This window comes from Choristoneura fumiferana, chromosome Z, assembly GCF_025370935.1.
Source record: "Choristoneura fumiferana chromosome Z, NRCan_CFum_1, whole genome shotgun sequence".
NCBI lineage: Eukaryota > Metazoa > Arthropoda > Insecta > Lepidoptera > Tortricidae > Choristoneura > Choristoneura fumiferana.
Window position 1 is genome coordinate 32809413 of NC_133472.1, and position 27564 is coordinate 32836976.

At 36.9% G+C, this 27564-nt stretch overlaps 1 protein-coding gene across 3 annotated transcripts in view; it reads right to left on the minus strand.

Annotated features, from left to right (window-relative positions):
* Positions 1 to 27564, minus strand: part of SLO2 (slowpoke 2) — a 149259-nt gene that overhangs the window by 50260 nt on the left and 71435 nt on the right. For all 3 annotated transcript variants that reach the window (XM_074097341.1, XM_074097332.1, XM_074097322.1), the window contains exon 2: positions 1130 to 1209. In XM_074097341.1, the coding sequence (XP_073953442.1) occupies positions 1130 to 1209 (80 nt within the window). The remainder of the gene's footprint in view (positions 1 to 1129; positions 1210 to 27564) is intronic.

Here is a 27564-nt window from a genome sequence, read left to right on the forward strand (position 1 = left end):
TCCTCTGTTAAATTATTACTATAATCCAAAAACTTATCACCTACATTATTACTATATTGCACTCTGCTATTGCTATTTAAATCTTTAAGTTTACTGAGAACGTATTAATTTATAATACAAAATTACTGTGATACCGTGATTTGGGTGGACAAATGGTTGTGAATTCATTTTTGGTCATTAAAATTAAATGAGGTAAGTACAATTTATTCAAAAAGTGTGTTTTATTTTCGTTATGTTAGGGTTTGTTTACTTCATGATTAGTTGTACTTTTACTGTAAAACGAAATGATATTAAAGCTATCTTATTGGTTTCTTTGAATAATAGTAAAATTATATAATTGTTCTTATACTTATCGCTAGTACTTAATAAATTAAATATCGTTTTCAGATCAAAATGAGTATAATTTTGAAGACCGGTTTTGTGAGTATCACTAAATATAAAATTTCAACCACAAACCGTTTCAGCCTAGATTATTTCTTCTTTTGGCCACTATGAGCGCTGCGATAGATTTCATTACTCCCACCTAGTACTTCGCACCCTCCCAATACTATTAGCATGCTTAGGAAGGAGATTAACCATGAAGGAATTGCCTTTCAAGTATCACAACTCCTAACTTCTAGTTGATTTGTACCCCACAAAATGATTATTTTAATAAGCAAGACGAGGAGACGTTACCATGACAACAAGCTACGAGTACCTACACTAAAAAGTTGATTGACCCTAATCTATCTTTGAAATTCAGAGTAGAGTGAAAATAACTTTGGGTAGGTACATGTTGTAACATGAACATGTCGGAATTAAGTTGAGACTGAGCAAGCATAGTAAAGGATAGCTGTCATTGTAATCGACATTTGAGTAGGGTTCCCGCAGTCTGGAGCAAGTTAGTATTTTCAGGATCCTGTTCCCTCGGACGCGCACGTCACGGCCCGTTGTGTTGACTCAAGAAATAGACTATAGTACTTTCAAAAAAATTATAAGAAGTGAATTGAAATAAATTCACGAGACACATTTGAAATTCGCCCAAATGAACCGACAAAAATTAAAAACATTCCTTTCATTTTTTTTAATTACATCTAGCAGGTAACAGGTACGAAAGAAATAACTTCTTAAAAATCTTAAAGGCACTTACTTGATCGCTGATTTTTTATAAAATATAATTGCAGTCTTTCCTTAAAGGTATTTTCGTTTACGTAATACTCCACACGTACTCTGAAACAAAATGAAATTGAATATGAATGCCAGGATCATTAAAATTGCGTTGGATTGGGTTGTATGTACCATCACTAAAACACGTGGTTTCAGTTTCTAATACATAAATCTATCAAAAGAACGAAGTTTTTCGTGCAAATAACATTGGGTTCTTACAAAGTAGTTCTAATCTATGAATGAGATTAATATTGATTGATGTAGTAGGGTCTTAGTACTTTGGTCCCGATAAACGACAACACTGGGACGGTTTGAGATGGTTTAAATTAATGATAGTTACCAAATGCTAAGAACCATCGAACCATTTGCTTCCTGACTTATCGTAGAACGCTCTCACAGTAAGTCTCATAATGTCTTCCTTGTCAGGCAATGCGATGTCACTGTGATATTTTCTGTGAAAAGGTTCCACATGGGTCACGATTCAGTTTGTTGGTACAAATCATAACGAAGTTGAACACTTCCTCCAGCAGTAAAGTAAATTGAGACAGACCTACTTTTAAACAATAATCTTATTTTATTTAAAACAAAGAGAATTAAACTACTTTGTACGTCTAAGAAAAGCAAACTCATGGAATAATTTATGTGAGTCGCTTGCTTTAGAGGTAAGAAGGTACTCGTAGATTTTCTTGGTTGACTGACAGGCCTGTAGATACCTAATTTCCGCTGTTTCTAATAGTAAACATCTTCTGTAAATTTTCGCTTACTGGAAAAGTGACTTGTAATTATGATCACAGCTATTATATCATAAATAACTGAGTATAAAATGCGTCATATATACACATAGTAGATTTTTTAATGCCACTTGGAAGAAAAGTAGCCTAAATGCTGAAGTTATGAGAATTTATTAAAAGTCAGGAAACATTTCATTATATTTAAAAAGAACAAAGCTGAATTCAAAGATTTTTAAAAGAACACTTGCAACACAAGAGTGAACAAGAGTGAATCTAGTAAAATACAAAAAAAAAATGTTTTGTATCTTCAATCGATACGAGTAGGATCATAAAGATCAAATCTCCCTAGTAAAAATAAGGCAGGTGCCTAAATAAAATGAAAGGAAGACTATACGTACTAAATGACAACTTTATTTTTAATTTTTATTAACCCCCGACGCAAAAAGAGGGGTATTATAAGTTTAACCGCTATGTGTGTCTGTCTGTAGCACCGTAGCTCTTAAACGGGTGAACCGATTTGAATAAGTTTTTTTTTTATTTGAAAGAGGTTTTCTAGCGATGGTTTTAGACATTTTTTATACTAGACTTAAAAAGACAAATAGATAGGTATGTTATTTTAGTATTGAGAGTAGGTACTTTTCTTCTAGATGACATGAAAAATTTCCACCCTGTGTACTAACAGTAAAATGACCAATTTTTTATGAAGTTATTTTTGTGTGATGCAACTATTATCAGCGTGTGATTCCCTAAGAGTTCAGTTTACGCGACGTGCCTGGAATGCCGAGAAGCTAAAAGTGGATATACCTAACCTTTTCGTTCGTTCGTCATGTACCGTTTTATAACAACATTATTCCTAAAATAGTTCGAAATTGTGGGTAGGTACTTTTTGTTAGGTAACCTGAAAAAAAACTTGAAGACTAAGAAAATTCATATTGTTTTACGTACTGGAAAAGCTGAATTCAAATATTAATTCTGTTTAGGTATTATTTGACAGTATTTGGCTATTAAACTGCAAATTAAAAGACCCCGGACCTAAATGGAAAAAGTGGTTTTAGTTAAATATCCTGAGATTTTGATATGTTACTTATAGATTTCAGTCCTGATCAAAATTCTCTAAGCTACCTCTGTTTCCGAGTCCCTTTTTGGATTTAGTTTAGTTTTTAGACACTTTTGTTCAGGACTTGGAAATCTATAACATATTAAAATCTCAGGATATTTAACTGAAACCACATTTTTCATACTTTAGGTCCAGGGTCCTTGAACTTCCTTGCTAAGACAAATACAATTACAAATATCAACATTATTAAACCAGATTTTAAGATGTGCCTGGTGCACAAACAAAGGTTTGACAGGCTTTTTGAATACGTAAACAAATATCCAAAGGTCAGCGCTTAATAATAGTTAATGCTGGTAACGAGAAAGGGTTTGCGCCCGGAGCGTGTTTGATGAATAAATCAACAGATGGAATTAAGGATTACGATGAGATTAATGGGGTTGATTATGAAAAATATTCCAGCACTGAACATAAGCAGTTTCGTAACTGTTATGTAACAGATAACACGAAATACACATATCACATTTACGAATATTTTTTTTATTAATATTCGTAGTGTCACTGTGACACAGTCACTCTCTATCACTCTCTATCACTCTCTCCCAGTAAACAATGAAAATAAAAAGGCACAATAACATAATTATACACTGAGTTACTTTTACGAGTACCTATTATAACTTTCGACCATGTTATAAGAATCTAAAGTAACCGAAATCCTATTTAACTTTTGACAGAAAGTTTTGAGTTTAAATGTCTGCAAAATTAACGCTGAACTTTTTGTTTTATATAAGTGTATGTTAGACATTAAAGGGAGTTAACGGCGCTTGCGTGTCCCTGACAGAGACGAACAGGGTGTAACACCCCAAGGGACCGTACGGTTTTTATTATTAGGTACAACGTACTCATGGCAAAATCTTTATTTTATTATTTTCTGAACTTCTTTAATTATCAACAATATTTTATGAACTGTTGGGTTATCCCGTGCCCTTTCCCATGGAAGAAAAAAAAATTACCCCCCCCGCCACGGGAAGTTCGACGAATCCCTTTTAGTCTGCCAAACACGTACTCAACGAGAAAATGCCAAGAGCGTAGTCAGCGGTATCGGCATTTTTTGAAAAAATATTAGTTTTTCTTTTACTAATATACTAGACTCCGGTACGAGAATTACTAGAATTACGAACATCGACTCATTAAAGCCCTCAGTCTTCGACTTCGGGCTTCTAATAGACTCGTTCGTAATTCCTTATTTACCACCCTTAAGACACAATGTACTATTATTACATTGGTGATTCGATATAGAGTAGATGGCCGGGGTTCTGTTTGAAGGGTGATGGTTTGATTATTTTTTTCAGATACTTATTTTCTTTTTGTTTTGCACCGATTCTTCAATGTAGCTCTCAGCTACTGCGTCAGATTTCCAACCACCATGCCTCGTTAGGGTTGTTAAATTTGCCCCGTAGTCAGCTAGCAAAGTGGCCGATGATCGGCGAAAGCAATGCCCTGTGTAGCATTCGCTGTCAGCTAAATTTAGGTAGCTTGCGATTTGTGTTCTCATTTTCGCCATTGTATGCCGTCCAGTTGCTTGATTCTCACACTTCCTATTTCTATAATTCGTAAAAAAACTGTCCGAATTGATACTTTTGGGACGAAGTGCTTGGTATTTTTTAACAACTGGCACAAACTCATTTGGAATAACGATCATGCGGTCGATTTTCGTGTTTGTGTCCCTGTTTTACCAGAAGTATATCATCATGACACGTTATATCGTTTACAGTCAAATTAGTTAGCTCGATCATTCGACATGCACCGTTGACGCCTAAAATAAGAGCAACCTGGAACAAATATATAATAATTGTAAATATACGTGTCCAAATATGGAAAAGAATATTCAAGTCAGCTATTAAAATATTATGTTTACCTTTGTTGCTAGGAAAATCTGTGTTAGTATCTTCGATTTCTTGCTTTTGAAACCGGATGATTTCCGTTTGAAAATTAGCGTAATTCTTAATGTTTATATTATATTTTAACTGTATCGTAATTTTGAGCATTGAGTACATTGCCCACAGAGTAGGTTTTTTATCTAATAACTATTTTTTATCTAATAATATCTAATAACATTTTCCGACAATGAACTGGTATTTTTCTTCTTTCGCCAAAATTCGAAATTTTCAAACGTTCATAAATATTTTTCTTCGGACTTAGGTGGAAGCAAATTAGCTCTCGCCAACTTTGCCTCTGCTGCCAATTCTGGTGGCGTGCCCATTGGAATATCTTCGTCACCTCACCACTTGTACTACTCAATTTATTTTAGTAAAATAAGACTGCAGAAAATCTTTGACAAAATGAATTTCACGTTCCCGCTTATATTTCCCGCAGTATTTTTTTATTCAACTCCAAATTTGTTAATTTTACGGGTATCCCGTGAAACCATTTCGAAAATACAAACTGAGACATGGATGCACAGAAAAACCAGAAAAAGAGTCCAGCACTGGGAATCGAACCCAGGTCCTCAGCAATCCGTGCTGCGTGCCATAAACCCCTACACCACTGCTGGACAGGAATCTAGACACAATTTTTTCCTATTATTACTAACCGCTCACCCAGACAAGAGATGTCGCTACTAAGCAATCAAATTATGATAAAATTGATTTATTTAAGAATATAAACTTATAGAAAATACAATCATATACCTTAGAGCTAAATACTACCTACTAAATAATAAATCTACTAGCTAACTTAAATAATATTTTTATATTATAAAAAAAGACCGCCTCGAATCGTTCCTGGCGCAAAGGTACCCAACACGCTTGCCGCGTTGAATGGCGATAGATAGCCTTTGCATCAAGACAAGAACGACTCGGAGCGAGTCTAATCCCTGGTCCCGCAGCCTGCATCCTACCTTCCTACCTCTTTAAAAAACAACTTAGCCTCCGAGCACCAACAACCGGTTACCGGTCGTCTCCACCGTAAGCGCAACAAATATATAATTGGAGAGGGCTGCATATTTCTCGCGCTTCCTAAGGGTCACTGATTCCGCAGCTGCTCCCGCGATCCTCGTGGTTCTACCCAGGTGCGAGGCTGCAAAAGTGCTGACGCAGGTAGCGTCCCAGAGAAGGCACTTTCCCTTCTGCCATCGCACCAGGGTCAGTCCATCAGGCCTTTTGCTATCTGACCGACTAAGACCTGGTGGCTCCAGCAGATAAGGGACGTTAGTTGAAACCAGGGCCCTTCTTATTAAGTCATTGAGCGCGTGATGGCGCGGAAATCTTCCCACACATCGACAACAACTCAATGCATGGTGACCGTTGCTCTCAACCATAGTGCCGCAGATGCATACGATGAGGTTCGCAAACATCACAGCCCAGGCGCAGAGCCACAGCCACCCGCAAGGAGTCGTCGTCGAGGAGTGTTCCAATGTGAGGAGAAGGAAGTGCGTGTAACCAAGCCCCGGATTCCGGCCTGGATATGGCAACTAGCCTGGCTCTATCCACGCCTGCGTCCCTCTCCAATAGGCAATCGGAAATCCGCTTCACCCCCACCTTGTCCCACGAGCGCTGGAGGTGTACCGTTTCCGGCACTGATGAACTAGGGTTGAGAGACGACCAAGCTGCTCGTGCATCGGAAGCATAAGGTATAGTGGCTTTACAATCGTTTGAGGATAGAATTTGTGTTACAAGGTCGACAACGCCAGCCGACGACGCCAGGAAAGTCGGCAGACACACGTCTCTCACGCGCCTTATGCCTAGCCCCCCGTTCCGAATGGGGAGAGAAGCAAGGTCTCATTGATCCGCATTAAGTGAGATTCAGCAAACACTCAACCGTCTCTTTCAACACAGAGTCAAATGAATCAGGTGCGTGATGCTAAGCCAAGTAGGAACAAAGCATACACGCAACAAAAGCAAAGCCACGTGCGCCGGAAGATTCCTCAGTCTTTCTCTGGCAGTCAAAGCTGCCTCCTCACCTCAAAGGCATCAGGGATAGCTGTTGGGAGAATAGGAGACCCCAATAGACTGAAATTTTGATTTGTTAACTCTTTGAGGCCAGGAAGAAAACCATCAAATAAGTGAAAGGAAGCTCGAGATGTGGTACTGCAGGGGAAGAATTCACATTTACTTGTATTTATCTCTAGCCCTAGTTCTTGCAAACGTGTCAGGAGAGTGAGTAAGTCTTGTTGTACGGTCTCTGGCTTTCCCCTTAGAGTACCATCATCTAGGTACCAGATATTCAAAGGCGACTGAAGATCCGAAATAGTTTTATGGATGGCAAGACTAAATACTAAAGGGCCAAGAGGATCTCCTTGCTGCGCGCAAACCTGAGAAAGTATAGGGTATTCGTTAAAGAAAAGATTGGACGGGGACGAGTAAACTAGAAAAAGGAAAGGATAGAGTGAAGGCACCGTCTCTTTGACTTCACGTAATAAAACGTCGCGTTCGATATTATGATTGGTTTTTTGGAGTACTTATTTCTACTTTGCTACTTAAGCACCACTCCACAAAACCAAACATAATTTGATTGCTTAGTAGCGACATCTCTTGTCTGGGTGAGCGGTTAGTTCCGAAAGTGTGACGTCTGTCGTCGAAACATAGATGTCGCTTAAGTAGCATAGTAGAAATAAGCAACCTGAGATATGTATGCATAGGAAAAAATCGTGTCTAGATTCCTGTCCAGCAGTGGTATAAGGGTTATAGCACGCAGCACGGATTGCTGAGGACCTGGGTTCGATTCTCAGTGCTGGTCTCTTTTTCTGGTTTTTCTGTGCATCCATGTCTCAGTTTGTATTTTCGATACTTCCCGGACATCTCCGGGAAGTAATGCCACTTTTTTTAAGCAAGCATGATGGAGCAAGATGAAGAAAAATATTTTTATGCTCTAGTTTATGAAGTAAAATCATCGTTTAAGAACAGTAAGGGGCTGTTTCACCATCCATTGATTAGTGTTAACTGACGGTTAAATGTTATGCCGTCTCCGTGTCATTCGAACAAAACAAATAGAGACGGCATCACATTTACTTAACTGTCAGATAACACTAATAAATGGATGGTGAAACAGCCCCTAAAACTAGATTAACGATTTGATTTTATTTTACGTCTTTCGTTTTTTTTTCTTCATAATACGTGTTCTATATTACTGAATTAATAAAACTAGGCAATAAAGGAGAGAATGGAAATCAAAATGTATTTGTAGTGTTATTGTTTATAAATTAAATATGTAGGCACTCGGCTTTTGAGAACGACTGCGAGGAACTTAAACAATAACACTAGAAATACATTTTGATTAACATTCTAGTATCCAGTAGTATCTAATCTAGCCGAGGTGCAGGCACACGGCGGCCACGACGACAAATACGCGTTCTTGAATCTACACGTACGTACATAAGCACGACGTCTGTACACGCGTCAATGTGTGCGTGAGATACACACTATAAGTATCTACCACCAATGACATTTAAAGAAACTTATATGTAGATATGGCTTAGATGTGCAAATAAATGTAATCGTTAATCTTACCTATTTATTTAATTAAACCTACTTAAAATTGCTCTGTCTGTGTATTTCAGCATTATTATTTTCAATTACAATAGATATACGACTACAAACTTAAATGAATTATTCGGTAGGTATGTACTTATTAAGTTAAGTAAAGTTCAAAAATCATTATTTATTTATAAAAGGAAGTAGGGAGGTTACCGTTACCATTTCGCAAAATTATTGCTCCCGAACTTAGTGCCGTGCGGCCGACATAGTCGCGTTGCGGACTGCTTTCCTGCGGTTCTCCTGAAATTTGCGCTTGAGGGGTGGGGTAACTCGCACCTCGGCTGGATATAAATACATTGGGTAAAATGACTTATTTTATGCACTTGTAAAATGTACTATTTATTTTTCTTTTGTATCCTAGGTGGAATAAATTGACCTATTTTCTTACGGCATTTGCGGCAACATGAACGAACGTACTCGAGTCTTCAAGTCTTAAAAGTTAAGTACCTTATCTTTAAAAAATCTAAATGAGCTCTAATTGACTGAGAATCTAATTGGCTCTGTGCACGACATCAGCGCCACCTAGCGTCCGCAACTTTTTTGGCTCTGGTGCTCTGACGTTTTGAAATTTCATCGCGACATTGTGACAAAAATCAAACTTATAACGTATTAATTTATAATACATAATTACTGTGATACCGTGATTTAGGTGGACAAAAGGTTGTGAATTCATTTTTGGTCATTAAAATTAAATGAGGTAGGTAAGAAAAATTTAATCAAAAAGTGCGTGTTTTATTTTCGTTATGTCAGGGTTTGTTTCCTTCATGTTTAGTTGTACTTTTACTGTAAAACGATAAGATACAGCTATCTTATTGGTTTCTTTGAATAATAGTAAAATTATATAATTGTTCTTATATCGCTAGTGATAAATTAAATATCGTTTTTAGATCAAAATGAGTAGGTATCATTTTGAAGCCCGGTTTTGTGAGTATCACTAAATATAAAATTTCAACCACAAACCGTTTCATAAGGAAAATTGTTGCTGGACATGTCCGAGATGTAGAGGAATTAAGAACAAAACAGGGTCAGTGTTCAATAATTCAAGCTGGCATCAGCATAACACAAACATCTATTGCTAAAATTAGGTAGTTAAAGTCTATAGGTACAAATTGCTTTGTTAATGACAGATTCATATGAGTATGACAGATGACAGAACCTAGATTATTTCTTCTTTTGGCCACTATGAGCGCTGCGATAGATTTAATTACCCCCACCTAGTACTTCGCACCCTCCCAATAATTAACAAAATGTTTGCGCTGCGGCGAAACTGAATTTCCTGCACCGTTCATTAGCTTCCAAACCGGCAGCATGTCCATTAATGTCTGCTTTGGACAGCAATTCGTGCCTCGACTCGACTCGAATAGACGTCAGACCCGTGATTAGCCTGACTACTAGGTCCGTGGGAAATTCATCGACATTTTAGGAGAGATTAAGTAGTAATTATTTCGTCATCTTTTGTGAATAGTTTACGCAGGACGCAGAAGTTGCGTTCAATCGCTAGTTACGAGTATATCATACTACACACACATACAATTTTACATCTAGATCCTAAAACTCGTAACTTAACTTTAACCTAATTTTTTATTATAAAGTTTCATAAAAAAAAGCTATTAGCATTTAATCTCACCACCATACTCATCATTAAAAATTCGAGAAACTACATAATTAATGCATCTACTTCATATTTATAAATCTCCACTCGCCTCGTGTTAATCTATATTATTTACTTCATATTCTTCCACTCGATACTTCATTAATGTACATTATTATTAAATCGTCTTTATATTCCCCCACTCAATACATCGTTTAGAATCCAAAAACTTAGCCAACTCAAATAAATTAACAACACTATCTCGACTCAAATTTGTTAACCACTCTCACAGTTCTCACATGCACCCTAAACTGAAACTAAATAACAAATAATATCCAATTATATCAATATAAATAAATAAAACTATGATAGAAAAATACTTAACGATTAAACACTAATAAATATGGATAAAGTTTGTACATGGGTAAATGGCGCGAAACGGCGAGATTTGAAATGTCAAAATTTTTCACAACCACGTGCCATTTTCACGCTGTAGGTACCTATGTTGTTGAAACTTGACAAACTTAAAATAAATATTAATCACCCGCAAAACTACCTTTAATTAAAAGGACAATTTTATGATAGAAATTGTCATTACTATTACAAAGAAGGGTTAAGTAGGAAATTTAGCATTAGAATGTTAATAAATTATTTATTGGGAGCTTTAAAGCGCCTAGCGGAAGTTATGGCCAGAAGCAAAGGCTGAGTGTGGTAATATATCGTTTTGTAAACATATACATCATTAAAATATTATCACGCAGAAGTCAGCCATTGCAATTTCATTGAAGGTGTAAATATTTTACCTACCTTTAACAGATATTCAGGCGTTCAAATTACTTAATATCACGACGTAATATCCTATTTCGTCTTTCAGAGAATAGGTCACATCTGGCTTCTCTGTTATCTTCATATCTACCTATTCCCCAGTTGTTATTAAATATACAAACTCGAATAACTTTGTTAGTAAATTAGTACCCACTGAGTTATTTATCTACTTAGTACTTATTTTCACAAAAAAAAATAGTAAGTACGCTATAATTTCTTCGAATAATTAACCTCTACATTTTTCAATTTATTTGCGGTAGACGCTTATTATTTTACATAAATAAATAGTCGATTCTCAGACCTACCTGGGTATTTTGTCATAACTATCCCAGCCGGTCAAGCAGTTGTATGAACTGTATCTGCTAACGGCAGCCATGTTACTTCGTTACATTATCCTGTTCCTACAACTTTATAAAAATGTCACTTTGACATTAGGAAAGAGCGTGCAGTTAGTTGTGTGAGTGGTGTGGCCGCGGAGCGCTCCACGGGCGCGACTCGATAGGTACTTATCCGGTCTGCAAGCTCTATTCAGCTTGTGTTAATCTTCAATATTTTGATTATTTGTTGTGTAAAGGGGATAAATCAATTATAATAATAATAAAAGTCATTAATAAGTCCTTATGGAACATTTTCATAACTGTAAGTATACAATCGTTCAGTGTTTACTGCGGTATCATAGGAAACCAAACATTGGGCCGACACAAGATCGTAATGTTAACATTTTTGTCGTTTCTTAAGTTCTTTTTGGTGCTAATGAAAAACTACTTTTATCCGAACCAATAAAAGTTTCCATTTAAAATATTACAATTTAAAAAAAAAAACAATTGTTTTATTTTCACAAACATACCGTACCTACAAATTTTACAAGTAGGTAAATACACACTTGGCGGAATATACAGGTAAGTAGTTTTTTTTGTACATAAAGTTATTCAGAGCTTTTCAATTAGTTAAGATAAGTACCTAAGTAATTAAATACTACCTACATTCGATTATTAGTTAATAACTGAATGTGGGCCGTAAGATTCAGGTAATTAGTACCTTTGAAACATTTAATATGAGAAGCGGTAGTAGTTAGTTAACTTCTAAGTGTTCGGTATGTGGTGTTATTGGGAGGAGTAGTGTCGCGAGGTTGCGGCGAGCCGGGCGCCGCGACGCGCGACTGGTCTGGACTGAGTCGCGAGCGGCAGGCGGCAGGCGGCAGGCGGCGAGGCAGCGCGCTGCGAGTCGCGGCCGGCGCGCCGCCCGCCCGCCGTAGCCGACCACGACCGCCGGCAACGACCGATCACTCACCTACGTACGCTTAACAACCACCTCCACGAACAATTAGCACACAATACCTACCGCCCATGTGTGTTTTTCCAACCGCGATGGAAAATTGCTTTTGTAACATTTGATACGAACAAAAGTACCTACAGTTCTGGAAAGATACCTACAAATTAGGTAAAGATTATGTTTTGTTTCTATTAGTTATGTTGAGCGTTCTCGTTCTGTTAAAATCCAGTTAAAGTCCTTTTTCGTCGCATTCCTTATTGGACATAAAATACAATTCAATACAATAACTCTTTATTGCACACCAACACAGTAAGCAGTACAGAAAACACAGGTATATACATAGAGGTTTGTCTAAGGTAAGCAAAAGGCGGCCTTATCGCTTCAGAGCGATCTCTTCCAGGCAACCTTTACAATGGACAGAAGTAAGGAATAAATTTGAACAGGTGGTGCAATTTACAGCAGATTAGAGCAGTATCAAGAATACATCAAACTAACACATACAATACACATACACAACAAATCTAAGCAGATAGATAGGTAGATTGGCTATATCGCTCTTTGAGGTAGCAAGGAGTTGCAGGGTTAAAGAGAATGCCGTAGAGAAGATGGAGAATATGAGTTTCGGCGAAAGCGGATTGGGAGCCACTTGAGCTGTGATCGGAAATGAGAAACATGGTCATATTTACGTAGTCCAAATATGAACCGAATGCACAGATTTTGAATTCGTTCAAGTTTATTCAAGTGCTCTACTAAAAGATCGGGATAACAAATGTCAGCATAATCGAAAATATGGTGCAGTAAAGGCTGTGCAAGCGCAACCTTGGTAGCAAATGGAAGGAAATTCTGAAGGCATGTTAGGGATCCCATCGCAGCAAACACCTTCCTGCTAATCTCACACACATACGGAAACCATGACAGAGTGCGGTCCAAGATAACACCCAGATTTTTTACCTGATCGGCAAAGGTATCAGAACTCCGTCGAAAAATACAGATGGCAAAGATACAAAGTCAACCCTTGGGATAAGTTTCGAGCTGCCAATAATAATGATTTGGGTCTTCGTCGGGTTAACCTTTAGGCCATATTCTTGTTTCGGCACATTCCTGTTTGGACGTATTCCGTTTTCGGCATATTCTTGTTTCGACACATTTTAACAAATAAATTATACTATGAAATACTAGTGACCTTGCTTATTTAGCAAAATAAAATAATATTTTTTTGTAAAATATTTTATTTTAAATAATAGACAAAAATCAAACAGTACACCTACACTGATTACTCAAAACAATCGGACAACTAATTAATCAATAACCAACTATTTAAATTGATATTGAAGTTGGCAAAGCCTATTTAAACAATCAGTAACGTTTATTTTTTTGTTTACGAAATCGTCTACTACATCCCGTTCCTGATAAAAAAAAACATATATTTTTTTCGACGTAAACGTGTAGCATCTGGGCAATGAATCTGCATTTTTCGTAAAATGATTTCTTGGTATCCAGCTTCTGATCAGTAGTTTTATAAATAAAAACAGCATACAGGTTTTTTGGGATTCTATGGTTAAGGCGGTTATTCCATCCTTCTACTGCATTATTAGTTCTATATTCGTCCTCATTCACACAAAATAATGATCCAGTCACATTCCTCATCCAAAAGTTAACAAAGTAGTTCTGAAACTTATTAATATGCTCAGAGTCCGTTGCAAGTTCTAATATTTCCATATAATAAGCTCGCGGTACATCTTCTTTCGGTAGCAGTAGTAATTTCGTACGCATTTTGGTGTAAATACTTCATTCTTCCGTTTGTATAGCACCAAATTCTTTCGCCTTTTTCCAAAGTGATTTTTTGAAATGAAAATAACATCCAGTTATTGTGGCTTCTGAAAATTTCGGCATAAATCATCGAATTGTTTGATTTTTAAATTAAATAAAATAGTCAATTGTTGTAGAGGCTGGAAAGTAAAAGCAATAGATGAACGATTAAGTTCGAAGGCCGACCCGAAGAACAATAAACGAACAACAAACAAAGAACATTTATCAAAAAACTACCAATAACAATCCAAAGATTCCAAAGACAGCGTTGGTCCCGCTTGGCTCCCGCCAATTTTTTATTTTTCTATTGTTACATCATAATTTTTTTAACGCGTCCGCTCCTATTGGCCAGTGCCCAAAACCATATTTAAAAAGTAAAAACAGCAGCCTGGCTGCGGCAGCAAGTCCAGCATGACGAGGATGTATGCTCGCGTACTGAGCAGGCTGGCTGTTCAGCCAGTGCAGTGCCGTGCGCAGCAGGCTTAAAAAGTGAATGCTGTGGCGTTTTTTCATACTTGATAGTAGTTTATGCATCTGTTACGCAATAGGGGTAATTAAAACAGTAAACTATCATTTTACCGAAAATTGTTTCATCGACTATCGTTTCCACTAACACTAAATTCCCAGAATTTTGTTATCACTTAGGAATCATTTATCGAACTTCGTTTCATCGCTCATACAATTGCTCGAATTACCTTTTACACAAGAATCAACTCATCGAATTTTACTTTATCATTTTATTTGTATATCGACATAGTCGTTCATCAAATCGCTTTTACTATAATTTTGGTTAATCGTAAGTTTCAGTTCCTAAAATTCTTATAACACAGAAAATCGTGTCACTAGTGTTACTATACTTTTACTATAATTTTGGTTAATCGTAAGTTTCAGTTCCTAAAATTCTAATAACACAGAAAATCGTGTCACTAGTCTTACTATACTTGATTGATAATACGTTTCTATGATAATAAATTTCATGCAAAAAAAACATTTAATTTTTGCGAGCGAGCGAAGCGAGCGATCAAGACGGTTCGGAGCAGAGGCGACTCGGATAGGTTAGGATCAGAAGGCTAAAGCGGGAGCGAAGCGGAGCGTAGTTCCCGCCTTAGCCTTCGATGCTAGGTATTTTATTATAGCAGCCCGGATAATGCTTCACAAATGATATTCATAAATGCATCGTTCGATGAAACGTGACCGCGATGAAACATTGTTCGTGGCAATACTAATATATAGGACGTAGCGTCTGTGAATCATGTTTCGATAATTTGATACTATTAATAACTGATAACTCTATGACAGATAAATTCGAAGTTACAGATTCGAAAGGATTTACGATTAAAAGTTGTTCGATTATGCAAAAAGTAATGAATTGAAGATTATGTGATTAGAAAAAAAACCTAATGAAATTCGTGGAATAGTGTTCGATGAAATGAAAATCGACGTAACAAATTTCGATATAATGATAGCTACCCCCTTAAAACTCGAGTGTGGTGGTATCAATCGAGGCGAAGCCAAGTTTCATGAAAGGACAACATAAGTGTTTAAGACCTAATTACGTACCCGTTGCATGCAATATTTTATCTGCAAACATATCATAAGTACTCTAAGATGGGTTCAGAAACCGATGATAAATGACCTGCATTTTCTATGGATATCAGAATAGAGGCCCATTCAAATGAGGGCTATCGTTTTTTGTCTCACTAGATGGCGCACTGTAGCGTGAGGTTTTTAAGTATGGCTTTCAAAGTCTGTTATTACGGGCGTGAAAAAAAAAGTTTAGATTAAAATCATATTTAATACACCTTAAAACCGTGCCATAAAAATATCGAGCATGCCACAGTGTTGCATAGTCCCCGTTTTGTTCGGAAAAAAGAGAGGACAAAGGTTTCCGAAAGACAAAACTGTCTCAAAACACAGACATTCATTGCCCCGGAACGCATATTTGCTATAATTAATTTCAGATATTGCAAAATATTCACAAATTTATTCCGTTTAGGGGAATACATGTCCAAATGTCAGAAAGTCCAGGTGTCACATTGTCCATGGTCAAAAAGTCCGAAGGTTATATGCCTTAATGTCGGATAGTCCATATGTCCGAGAGTCCAGGTGTCACATTGTCCATTGTCAAAAAGTTCGAAGGTTATAATGCCTTAATGTCGGATAGTCCATATGTCTGAGAGTCCAGGTGTCACATTGTCCATTGTCAAAAAGTTCAAAGGTTATAATGCCCTAATGTCGGATAGTCCATATGTCCGAGAGTCCAGGGGTCTCACTCATTCTAATTTGGTTTTGTTTACACCTATTGCAATCGAATTGTTTTCGACTCGATCGCCTTTACTGTCAAGTCAATAAGAGCTGCCACCACGTAGACAATACGATAACAATATGGAAAGAGACAATGTAGAATGAGGCCCCAGTCCATCTGCATGACTGGATCAGCTGGTCAATTCTTGTCGACTCGACATGACATGTACGAAGCATCATAGATGCATCTGGATCTTACTGAGAATGGGTCTCAGGGTGTTAGATAACAGACTGGAAATAATGCAGATGAGCAATCTAGCTCTCTAATCTTCAACTCATTTCAGTATTTAATTTGATATTGTAATGATAGTACTGTACATTACGTTACTGCTGTTACCTACTACCACAGACAAGAAAGTTGTCATAGTAAAACCGGTTATTAAATGTTGGTCATTGCCAATGATTTTTGAACGTAATATAGAGGACTATGGGTGTAGGTATAAAATTATAGCATTTTGAGAAAATTATGCCTGTGCCCAGCAGTGGGACGTATATAGGCTAAAAAAACGCCTCATAAAAGTCATTAGTCATATGATTGGTCCAATTGTCGTTTAAGCAGGCTGAGACAATTATTCTGAAATATAAATCGTATCTTACTATTATATCAAGTTCTAAGTAGTTACTGAAAAAATATATACCATTGCAGTTAAACTTTCACTGTTTAAGACGTATTCACGTCGAAACGTAAACGAAGTTCCACAAAGCCAATTAAAAACTTTTCGATCACCGTATTGGAGTCCCTTTGTACTTGAAAAGGCAATTAGGGATAACTATCGCTAATTCTTGTGCTTGCCAACTAGAGATGGGCGAAAGCGTTATTTCTCTTTCGCCGTGCGTGACCGTCGTTACAGTTACAAAAAAAAACACAGTGAAAAATAACGTGACTTTGTCACGCTGGTCGCTGACATATCGGTATAATTACGTTTGTGTACTCGAAAGTGATATGTTACGGAACTATATTATGTAGTGAATACTTTCGAGAGAGCTCGTGAAAAACAATTAGCTTACTCCGTCTAACCTACCTTATAATAATTTATTATATATTTTTTTAAAGTAGTATCAGTTATTTATTAGATACCAAAACGTTATCGTTGCGTGATTGTCAGAGACATATTAAAAATACGTGATTTTTTTAACGCCATTCGCCTTCCCATGTCACGATGATCCTTTTAGAAAGTGACACGGTAATACCGTGTTTTTTTTTATCGTGACGTTATTTTTCACACATCTCTATTGCCAACGACTTCAAGCTCGGGTTAACAACAGTTACCTATTAACTACTTAAAATTGATTTGTTCGTGGTTAGAATTTATCCGATACTTATAGGTGCATGTTTATTCATGTTAAACAGCAAGCGTTTTTATTTAGGTAAATGGTAATTAAATGAATTGTTAATTAAAGTTTCGCGATTTATTATGCAGAACAAATAGACGGCCGGTTCAGTAAATTTCGGTTCTTATGCTCCCCGCGGAAACTATGCAATTTTCCACGATAAAAACTATCCTAAGTCTTTCCCAGGGTGTCAAATTAGTGTGAAGAATAAGGAGAGAAGAATACCCCCGTAAAATTGGCTCAAGCCTGAAATATCCGCTTTCCTAAAATGTATTTTTCGCAAAATGTCTGCGTTTCCACAATGTTAGCACTTCTATTTTGTCAGCTTTCTCAAAATGTCTGCGATTTAAAATGTGCACAATCTCAGGAAGTCGTCTATTCATAATGTTTACATTCCTATAATATTAGCATTACCATTATTTCTGCTTTCCCGTTATGTTCACTTTTTTAAATAGGCTAGTCTTGTTATGTTTGTTTTCCCATAATGTCTGCTTTATTTTCAAATTAATGTTCTAAATGTAAAAGGTTTCATTGCTTGCATACTTACTCTTTGATAACATAAAAAAAAACATAAATATCTATACCTAATATAAAATTACTGGCATTCAAGATAACATTAATGAAGTTAAGTGACTGACATACGTGAAGGGTAAATTTTATTGGGTAATGGTAATGAATTTAATTAATGATTATTATTTAAAATGGCCCCTGTCCTGTTGTTGAAAAATCAAAAAGGAAATGATTTATACCTCGATAATAAATATACATACACAGTTTGTAAAAGAAACACCAACAGTTTGAGATGGAGATTTACTAATCGTGATTGCTCAGCCACACTGACTACGGATTGAGAAGACCAAAATAACAAGGCAAATCAATCACGTGTGCGACCCGGACGTCAGAAAGCTGAAAGTACGTATTTTCATAGAAAGTGCAAAATAAGCTGTTAGTGAAGACTTGTCATCGATGCAGGACATATATGAAAAGCTCGCAGAGGAGCATAAACAAAATGGTAATATCTTCTGCGTTATTACAATTTTGTTTATGTTCCTCACAAATCAATCGCCTTGTTATTTTGGTCTTCTCAATCCGTAGTCAGTGTGGCTGAGCATGAGCAATCACGATTAGTACATCTCCATACCCCGTCATACCCCACTCTCCCCTACGACAGTTAAATAAGAACTGACAAATTAATAAAAAATAAATCAGTAAAATATAAAAATGCAAGGACATTGCTACAGGGGCGTTCAGTCAAACTAATGCACTAATCTCCTGTAGGTAATATTTCGGTAAAAGACTCCCTGTAGGTATATAAGTAGACTAAATTAACTCTTTAGAAATAAAAAAAAACCTAGCGTAACCAAGAGTAGCTTTTCCTGCCAGTAATGGTAAAAAATCGGTCAAGTGCGAGTGAAGAATGAAATATTTCAGAAATATTTTTTTGTAAAAAATTCAAATACAAGCTTTTTTGCTGGCGGTACTTTTGGCCCTGGTAACCAAAGTCGACAAGAAGAATCAAATGAGACCAAAATCGATGCGGTCGTGTCGTTTTATTACAGAGTTCCTATGGCCAACATCTAACTTCATCATCAGATCAGCTCTAAGTCATATTAATATTGCATTGTCATCGGATTTATATATGCATGCAAAATTTCAGCTCAATCGGTTGAAGATATCCACTTCAAATTTAAGTTGAAATATTAATTCCACCCGAACAACCATAACTAGTTACATTACATTACAAGTTAATAAAAATATATCACCAAAATGTAAGCACTAGGTGCAAGTATTTTGAATAAAGAACAATTTGAAATTCTCATCCTCTTTAGTTGTCGCCCTGTCGGAGGCTGAATAGCGCTTTAGACTCTTGCCACGCGCCGCGGCGCCCGCGGCAGAAAAAAAATTGCTCGGTTCATTCGCGGGAAATTCGGCGGACTTCGTAAGTTGTATAATTAAATAATAAGCTCGACTAGTGTGAATAAATTTTAAACTGTATTATAAACCTTGTAAATAGTGTTAAATACACAGTGTAAACATAATGATTATACGGCGTGGATTTGGCGAGCGCTTTATCAAAGTTGGCTTCATTGAGGTTTGTGGTTCATAAATTGCTTTATTAATTTTGCACAAAAACGAATCAACCACACAATCAGACAGTTACAATATTATATTATCGAAGGTTTTATAAAACATCATAAAAATCGCAAACCTTAAGGTAAATATACAAACGACATAGCTACCTGTTGCTAGGCGACTCGGTTCTCGGCTAATAACGCGTAGCAACCAAAAAACGCTAAAAACACGTTTATTGTAAGAAGACCCCCTTTAATGTGTAGCTTTATTTTGTTTTTAGTATTTGTTGTTATAGCGGCCGCAGTAATACATAATCTGTGAAAATTTCAAGTGTCTAACTTTTAAGGCTTACTCGTAAGAGATAGAGCCCTGTGACAGACAGGCAGACAGACAGACAGACAGACAGACAGCGGAGTCTCAGTAATAGGGTCCCGTTGGCACCCTTTGGGTACGGAACCCTAAAAAAAGGTTGCTAGTAAGCGATTCAGAATCTGACATACTCGTAACGCGAGGGTAAATATTAGGCCCGTCAAATCAGTCCAACTCGTGTTATCGTCGACGATAATTGAATATATCTCCGTGACGTGTAGTCCATTGTCCCCGTTGATCAGCTGGGAGGGCGTCGAGAGACCTGACGCGGTTCAGTGGCCTTATTGTCTAACGCTCTGGCGCTTGCGATCGCATTCACTCAATACTTTACGAGTATTGCACATAATGGTTTTAAAGGTGGTGTGACTTAAACTAGGAGATCACATTATGTACCCTGTTGGGCGCAGCGATTAAGATTACAATTACAAAATTAATAAAATTTAATTATATCTATTTTATTATATCTACCCCGGTCTCATATCGTGTGGTGGAAAGAACTGGTGAAAGGTGAAAGCGATGCTGATTCCGAGTGCGATAGACAATAACCATGTGGTCATTATCATTAAGATTATTATTAATTGCACATCAAATAAATAATTGCCTATCAATTTATTCTCATCATTTATATACTTTTGCCTTTTGTAGGTACATCAATTAAATTATTTCAATACAAATTAACTAAATGTTTAGCAAAACTAGTACTGCAGATAATTCGAACATTGACATCAGCACGACATTACTTTTTTTGCTCTAATGCTAGACAAATAAATTATTTTAGGTACTTCGATACTAGGTACAGTCACATCAAAAATACTAACTGCACAGCAAATTAACTAAAGCGTGCATAGATGATACCTACTCACTGGAATTTTTTTAACTTTTAGAAACACGTATTTTTTTAAATTGTTATCTTCCCATTCGCTGGGTAACCAGATATTATCCGCTTTGGAAGAATTATGTTTAGAACGACCCTTTGAAACAAGACCTAAGTAAATATTTTGATCCATTTTTTGTCGACATTATCATTATCTGAAATTCTGAGGTGAGGGTTAGCTTAGGTGTTTGTGACTGCCTTTAGGGAACTGTAGAGTACAGTGATAAATTAAACTCGTTATGATTGTTTTTTTGGAGTCTTTTTGTATTTTTTATTTCAACTCCAAATTTGTTACTTTTACGGGTATCTATCCCGTGAAACCATATCGAAAATACAAACTGAGACATGGATGCACACAAAAACCAGAAAAAAAAGACCAGCACTGGGAATCGAACCCAGGTCCTCAGCATTCCGTGCTGCGTGCTATAACCCCTACACCACTGCTGGACAGGAATCTAGACACGAATTTTTCCTATGCATACATATCTCAGGTTGCTTATTTCTACATTGCTGCTTAAGCAGCAGCACTATAGCGACATCTATGTTGCGTCGATAGACGTCACACTCTTTCGGAACAAACCGCTCACCCAGACAAGAGATGTCGCTACTAAGCAATCAAATTACGACGAGGGGGCCCCTCTAAAATCTAAACCGGCGGGTAGAAAAATTTGAAAAAATTCAGGATTGTAGTAAGAATATCAAACTTTCAAGGAAAACTATAACGGCTAAGTTTGTTTGAGAATTATCAGTAGTTTAAGAGTAAATAGCAGCCTAAGGTATAAGGTATAAAATATACCTAAATTTGGAGGCATATCGGAAAACAGTTTCACGAAATCCCTTCGGACTCGAGTCGTGAGTACATAATATATTACATTACAATCGTTCTCTTAGATGATTACCCTTCCTGCAGAATCAATACCTTTTACGTACATAATTCGAACAGTCGGGTGGATTATTAGCGGTAGTTCCTTTGGCTGTTCCTTCGAAGGAACTATTGCGTTTTTTCATAAGTACCCAATTGATTACTAATTAAAAATTATTAGTCCGCCGGTTAGATTATCAGAAAATATTGGACGCTTATTTTAGTTAACAAAAGCCAGCGTACTTGCATACAGATCAATGTTTATTGTAGGTAATTAACTTTTATGTGACATTGCACATTTGCCTAATAACTTGCGTTATGACTGTTCCAGTACCTCCGCAAAACAGCTCTTGAATCAATAATTTATTATTATTTTGTTACGGCTCGAATTAAATTTTCAAGTAAAGTTATTGAGAAGGGTTTAAATTTTAACAAGCTTCATTTAAAAAATCACCCCCAGGTGATCTTCCTTCGACATTCAAATAAATTGTTCCCTGAATGGGCGGGTACAAATGTCAAGTGGGAATACATCCATGCTTTTAATTGCTTCGCGACAGCTCGCGGTCGGCGCAGTGACGTGTGTGTGATGCATTAGAGGCAATTAGGTGGTTATTACTAAGAGCTAGCTAAACTTACCCACGCGGCAAGTACTGGAGCTCATTATACAAAGTGCTGCCAACTTGCCTACATATGGCTCGAGGACTATCTTAGTGTAAGAGTATATATCTATATGTACCTATATATCAATATGTTTTAAATAGAACGGTTTCTGATTCCAAGTTTACCTACGTCATCTGTTACAGGTCCAGGACAGTTATAGATCCTTAACCACTATATCCACCCCACCGTTAAAGTTTCGCTTGTTTTTTTAACGTTTTTAGGTTGTTAGTCACATACCAAACCATGTACCTACAGTCAAGTGTAAAAATATGAACTTATTCAAAGTTCAAAAATCTTCTCTTCTTCTTCAACTTAAGAGTTATACCTACTCTTGTCGGTGGAGTATCTTCCACACATCCCTCCTTTGAGCCATCCTCTTGACCTCTTGATACGACGCGACGCCAACTTTCTCCTTTATCTGATCGATGTAGCTGCGCCTAGGTCGACCTCTTCCTCTCTTCCCCTCGATCTTTCCTTCCAAAATTGTTTTGAAGAAGTCGTCGTGTCGTATCAAATGCCCGATCATATTCCCGCGTCTAGCATCTATAGTGTTCAGGATTGTTCTCCGTTCTTCAACCAATCTCAAGACTTCCTCATTGGTCTTCCTTTCCATCCAACTTATGCCTTTCATTCTCCTCCAGCACCACATCTCAAAGGCTTCCAGTCTTGCCCTATCATTCTGTGTCAGTGTCCACGTTCCACATCCATAAAGAGCAATACTCCAGATGTACATCTTAATCAAATGTTTCTTGCTTTTACATGACAAGCTGCGTGACTTTAACAGTTGTTTTTTATGGTTAAAAGCTGTTTTTACCATAGCAATCCGTGTGACAATATCAGGCGTACACCTGGAGTCCTTGGTGATTAAACTGCCTAAATATCTGAAACTATCAACCCGTTCAATTGTTGTATCATTAAGTACTATTGGCGAATAGCTGGAAGGGTGTTTTGTTACTATAAGCGTTTTGTTACTATAAACGCTTATAGTAACAAAACGCTTATAGTTCAAAAATAAGTACCACAAATTCTTATTCCGACGCAATAAGGCCGTAGTAACATATTTTTGAGTGGTTCGAATAGATACCTACTTATTTGTGCAACTGACTGTACTATGCTGAATTAATTGCGTTTTAAGTAAAACCATATAGCCGGGCCATTTTGTTGCAGTCAATGAATTAGCATTGACTTCTCCTAGCGCCGTAGCACAGTGTATACTTGATGTAACAGCGACATAGAAATAAAAATGCTTTCTTTAAATTGCCCCTGAGTATATAAAATTACGATGATCGGGTTTTGTTCAGCGTACCTTGATTTTAGAGCAGCTCGATATTTCGGCTCAGTTGCACTTCGTCTCGTGGTCATGGCGCATGTTGTTAGATATTCGCGGAAAGTATTTGCGTTGGGATGAGACAAGCAAGGGGCATTTGCTTGCGTTACCGCCAAGTCTCGATCCCGCCGCATGTCGTCACAGATTCAAAATTCTTTTTACGTAATCATAATATTGTCATCTTAACTCGTATAAGCAATTTTTCATACACATGCACACTTGGATCGCTCTGCCTGCTCGCTATGTGTAGGTATGTACATGTTTTTATTGGGTTCTTAATTTGAGGCTGCTTCCTCACTTGCCAATGTGGTACAGTACGCCCGGTGTAATTTTATTAACTGATTATAAATAAATAAATAAATATCACGGGACAATCCACACCAATTGACCTAGTCCCAAAGTAAGCTTAGCAAAGCTTGTGTTATGGGTACTAAGCAACGGATAAATATAATTATATAGATATATACATACTTAAATACATATTAAACACCCAAGACCCGAGAACAAACATTCGTATTTTTCGTACAAATATCTGCCCCGACACGGGAATCGAACCGACCGGGGATTATGAACAATGCGTTTGTATTTCAATAAGAGCTCTCTAATTGGCGCAGCGCGGGTTGCGAAATGCGGATACAGGAAACAATAAAAAAGTTAGATAGGTACCTCAATGCCAAATCAGGAAGCGGAAGTAGTTATCCGAACTATTAGGGAAAATAATAATAATAAAAGCGGTCCGTGTGCTCGTTTGTCCCCATACCATAAAAAATCTTCATAAGCATGTATCATAAATTTTATTAAGTATTTTTAGGGTTAGTCAAAAAGAAAAGGAACCTTTATAGTCGACAGTTTTTTTTTGGCAGCATCTCGACCAGAACAAGTCGGATTTTGTAAAAACATTTGTTGGTTTCGTCGCTGAACGTGTAACGTCTTTTCAACAGAGGTTTTTCCGAACCGGTGGTAGATTTTTTTTTGACATTCATAAGTGCTTGTTTTAGCCTAAATTGAATAAAGATATTTTGACTTTGACTTTGAACTTAGGTACTTATCCGATTGTACTATATGCATTCAGTTTTAAGTACTTTTTCCTGCAGTTATACTTTTTAGCGAGATTTCTCTTTGCTATTTATATAGCATGAATACCTTTACTTTCGCGTCAGCCTAGTCTCTCTCTAAGTTGACAATTTGTTAACTAAATTAAATATAACAACATACATAAAAGTTGCGTACCTATACCATATATATATTTATAGAATCTTAAAGTTGTCCACTGCCTTTTCCATGCGGTCCGTGTGTATTTATTTTTAGCTAATTTTGTTCAACCAGATATTTATTTCTATTAGATATATTCATTCAACTACTAGCTGTGCCCGCGACTTCGTCCGCGTTGACTTAGAATCATTTCAGCCAGTTCTTGTTTTGAATGCTTAGCAGTTTACAAAAGATACCTACCCTAAAATTGACTTACCATTTATAGCGTGATACTGTCCTCGCGTCTATTAAGAGTTCACATGGTGATACCCAAGTCATACGGTGCCTGAATAAGGCACCTCTTGACCACAAAATCGGAGTACCGACGCCAGTCTCTTCTATTTTATTAAAATGTCTTGTGTCTTCCCTATATTCGGCGATAGCCTCCATTGGGAGGAACAGGAGCACCAGGCTCGCGGTTCGGAATAATCAATCCCGTAGTAGCTTGATAGTTTTAATAAGTAAAGTCAGCGAGACGCATGAAGTAAAGGATGAAATTTAGCAAGGAACAAACTATACTTAGTTCTTAGGAAATTGCAGCTGGTGAAGCACTATCACTATATTGCACAGAGACGTTATTACCTTTCAACTAACAAAATGATACTGAACCAACTGAATAGTAGTGCTTGTGAGGAAAACTTTTGACATTGAAATTAACGGTTACTTTAACCACAGACAATATTCATAGACAAGATAACCATAGATAAAGCGTTTACCTCTTTCGTGAGACGGAGCTCACGACAACAGGCACAGCTTACGCTGCGACTCGCAGCCTCGCATAGCCTGTGAGTTATTTATTTTATGCCAGTTTAGTGGCTTTTAAATAACGGACTTCAAAAAAAAGGAGCTTCTCAGTTTGACCTGTATCGAATGTACAGTCACCAGCATTAATATCTACCACAGCGGAGCGTGTAAAAATATCTGACACGTCCTTCCGGCCCTAGAAATAGAGTCGTATCAGATATTTATGCACGCTTGTTGTGTCAGATATTGGTGCTGGTGACTGTACTCGTAGGTATATATGTTTGTGTCGCGATTATCTTTCATTTAGCTGAACCGATTTTGATGCAGTTTTCAGAAAAGTATTTGTTTCATTTAGGAGAAGGTTTTGGTATTTTAACCGACTTGTAATTAAGCCTTGTTTGGGCTTAATGGAATCGTTGTAAGATATACATACTTTGGCAACAAGTCTCTAAAAAGTAAGAAATAACGAAAAAAAGTAAAACACACCTCGGAAACTAGCTTGAAGTCAAGTCAAGTAAGTCATGTTGAAATCGGTGCTACTTTTCTTTGAATTTTTTTTAAGAAAATTATTATTTTTTTGGTTTAATAAGTAGGGATTCCTACTTGTTTTGATGTGTTTCTTCATAAAGCGGCTATCGCATGTTTTATGTGACCCTTTTTGAACGTCAGTTTCATGAGGTTTATCTTAAGTAGTTTATCGCTGCGCAGAGATAGAGCCAGCTTAACCGCCCAAGGGATCCTTTATATTCACCGTGTCGCTACAAAAAAATATACAGCCGTTGATGTGTTCATGTGTTCACCAAATGCCAATTCATAGAAAACTATAATTTTATGTTTGTCTAGTCAAAGTCGAAGGTTTATTTATTAAAAAAGTAGGTTAGATGGTCAACAGGTGTTATGCCAACATTTGAAAGTTCTCCAGTTTTTGCCGCTTAAACGGCGTACAAATCTTATAACAAGAGATTTTCATCTAACTACCTACATGTAGGAAAATCATCACATCGGAAATAAATGTAAGAAGAACATTAAATTAAATTTCAAAACTATAGTTGCCAGTTCGATTTGATTTTCTACCAGAATGGCATAGTTACGAGTACGCCGCGTTCTATTTCAGTTCTGACTGCACTCATCATTCATTAGTGATTAGTGAGCGACATTAGCCGGAACGTGTCGCTAGATATAAGGTAGTGTTATTTCACGATGACGCGTGCCGTGGTTCTTGTTACAATGTCATTAATGTCTAATTTTTACAAAATCACGAGTCTTCGTGGATGGCACTATGCATATATAAGTATTAGATATGTCGCTAGATATACAAGTAAATATGTGACGAACAGATGGCCAAGTGGTGGAACGTGACTACGAAGCTTGAGGTCAGGGGTTCGATCCCCAGCCATGGCAGCTATTTGTATGAATAATACGAATGTTTGTTCTCGGGTCTTGGATGTTTAATATGTAGGTATTTAAGTATGTTTATCCGTTGCCTAGTACAAGCTTTGCTTGGTTTGGGACTAAGTCAATAAAATTGGTGTCAAGTGTCCCATGATACTTATTTATTTTGTTTATGTAAACCATTCTCCAAAATTCCTCTATCTATTGATAATAACTGCATTGAAATCCGTTGCGTAGTTTAAAAGATCTGAACGTACATACATACAAAGGGCAGGTAGATTTCTTATGTACTTTGTTATGTACTATTTAAAGATGTATTCAAATAAAAACAACCTTATTTCTGTAAGCAATTCTACATTTTCTACACTGTCTAGATGTCACACCTCTGTCTCAATCCTGGTAGCTACCTACCAT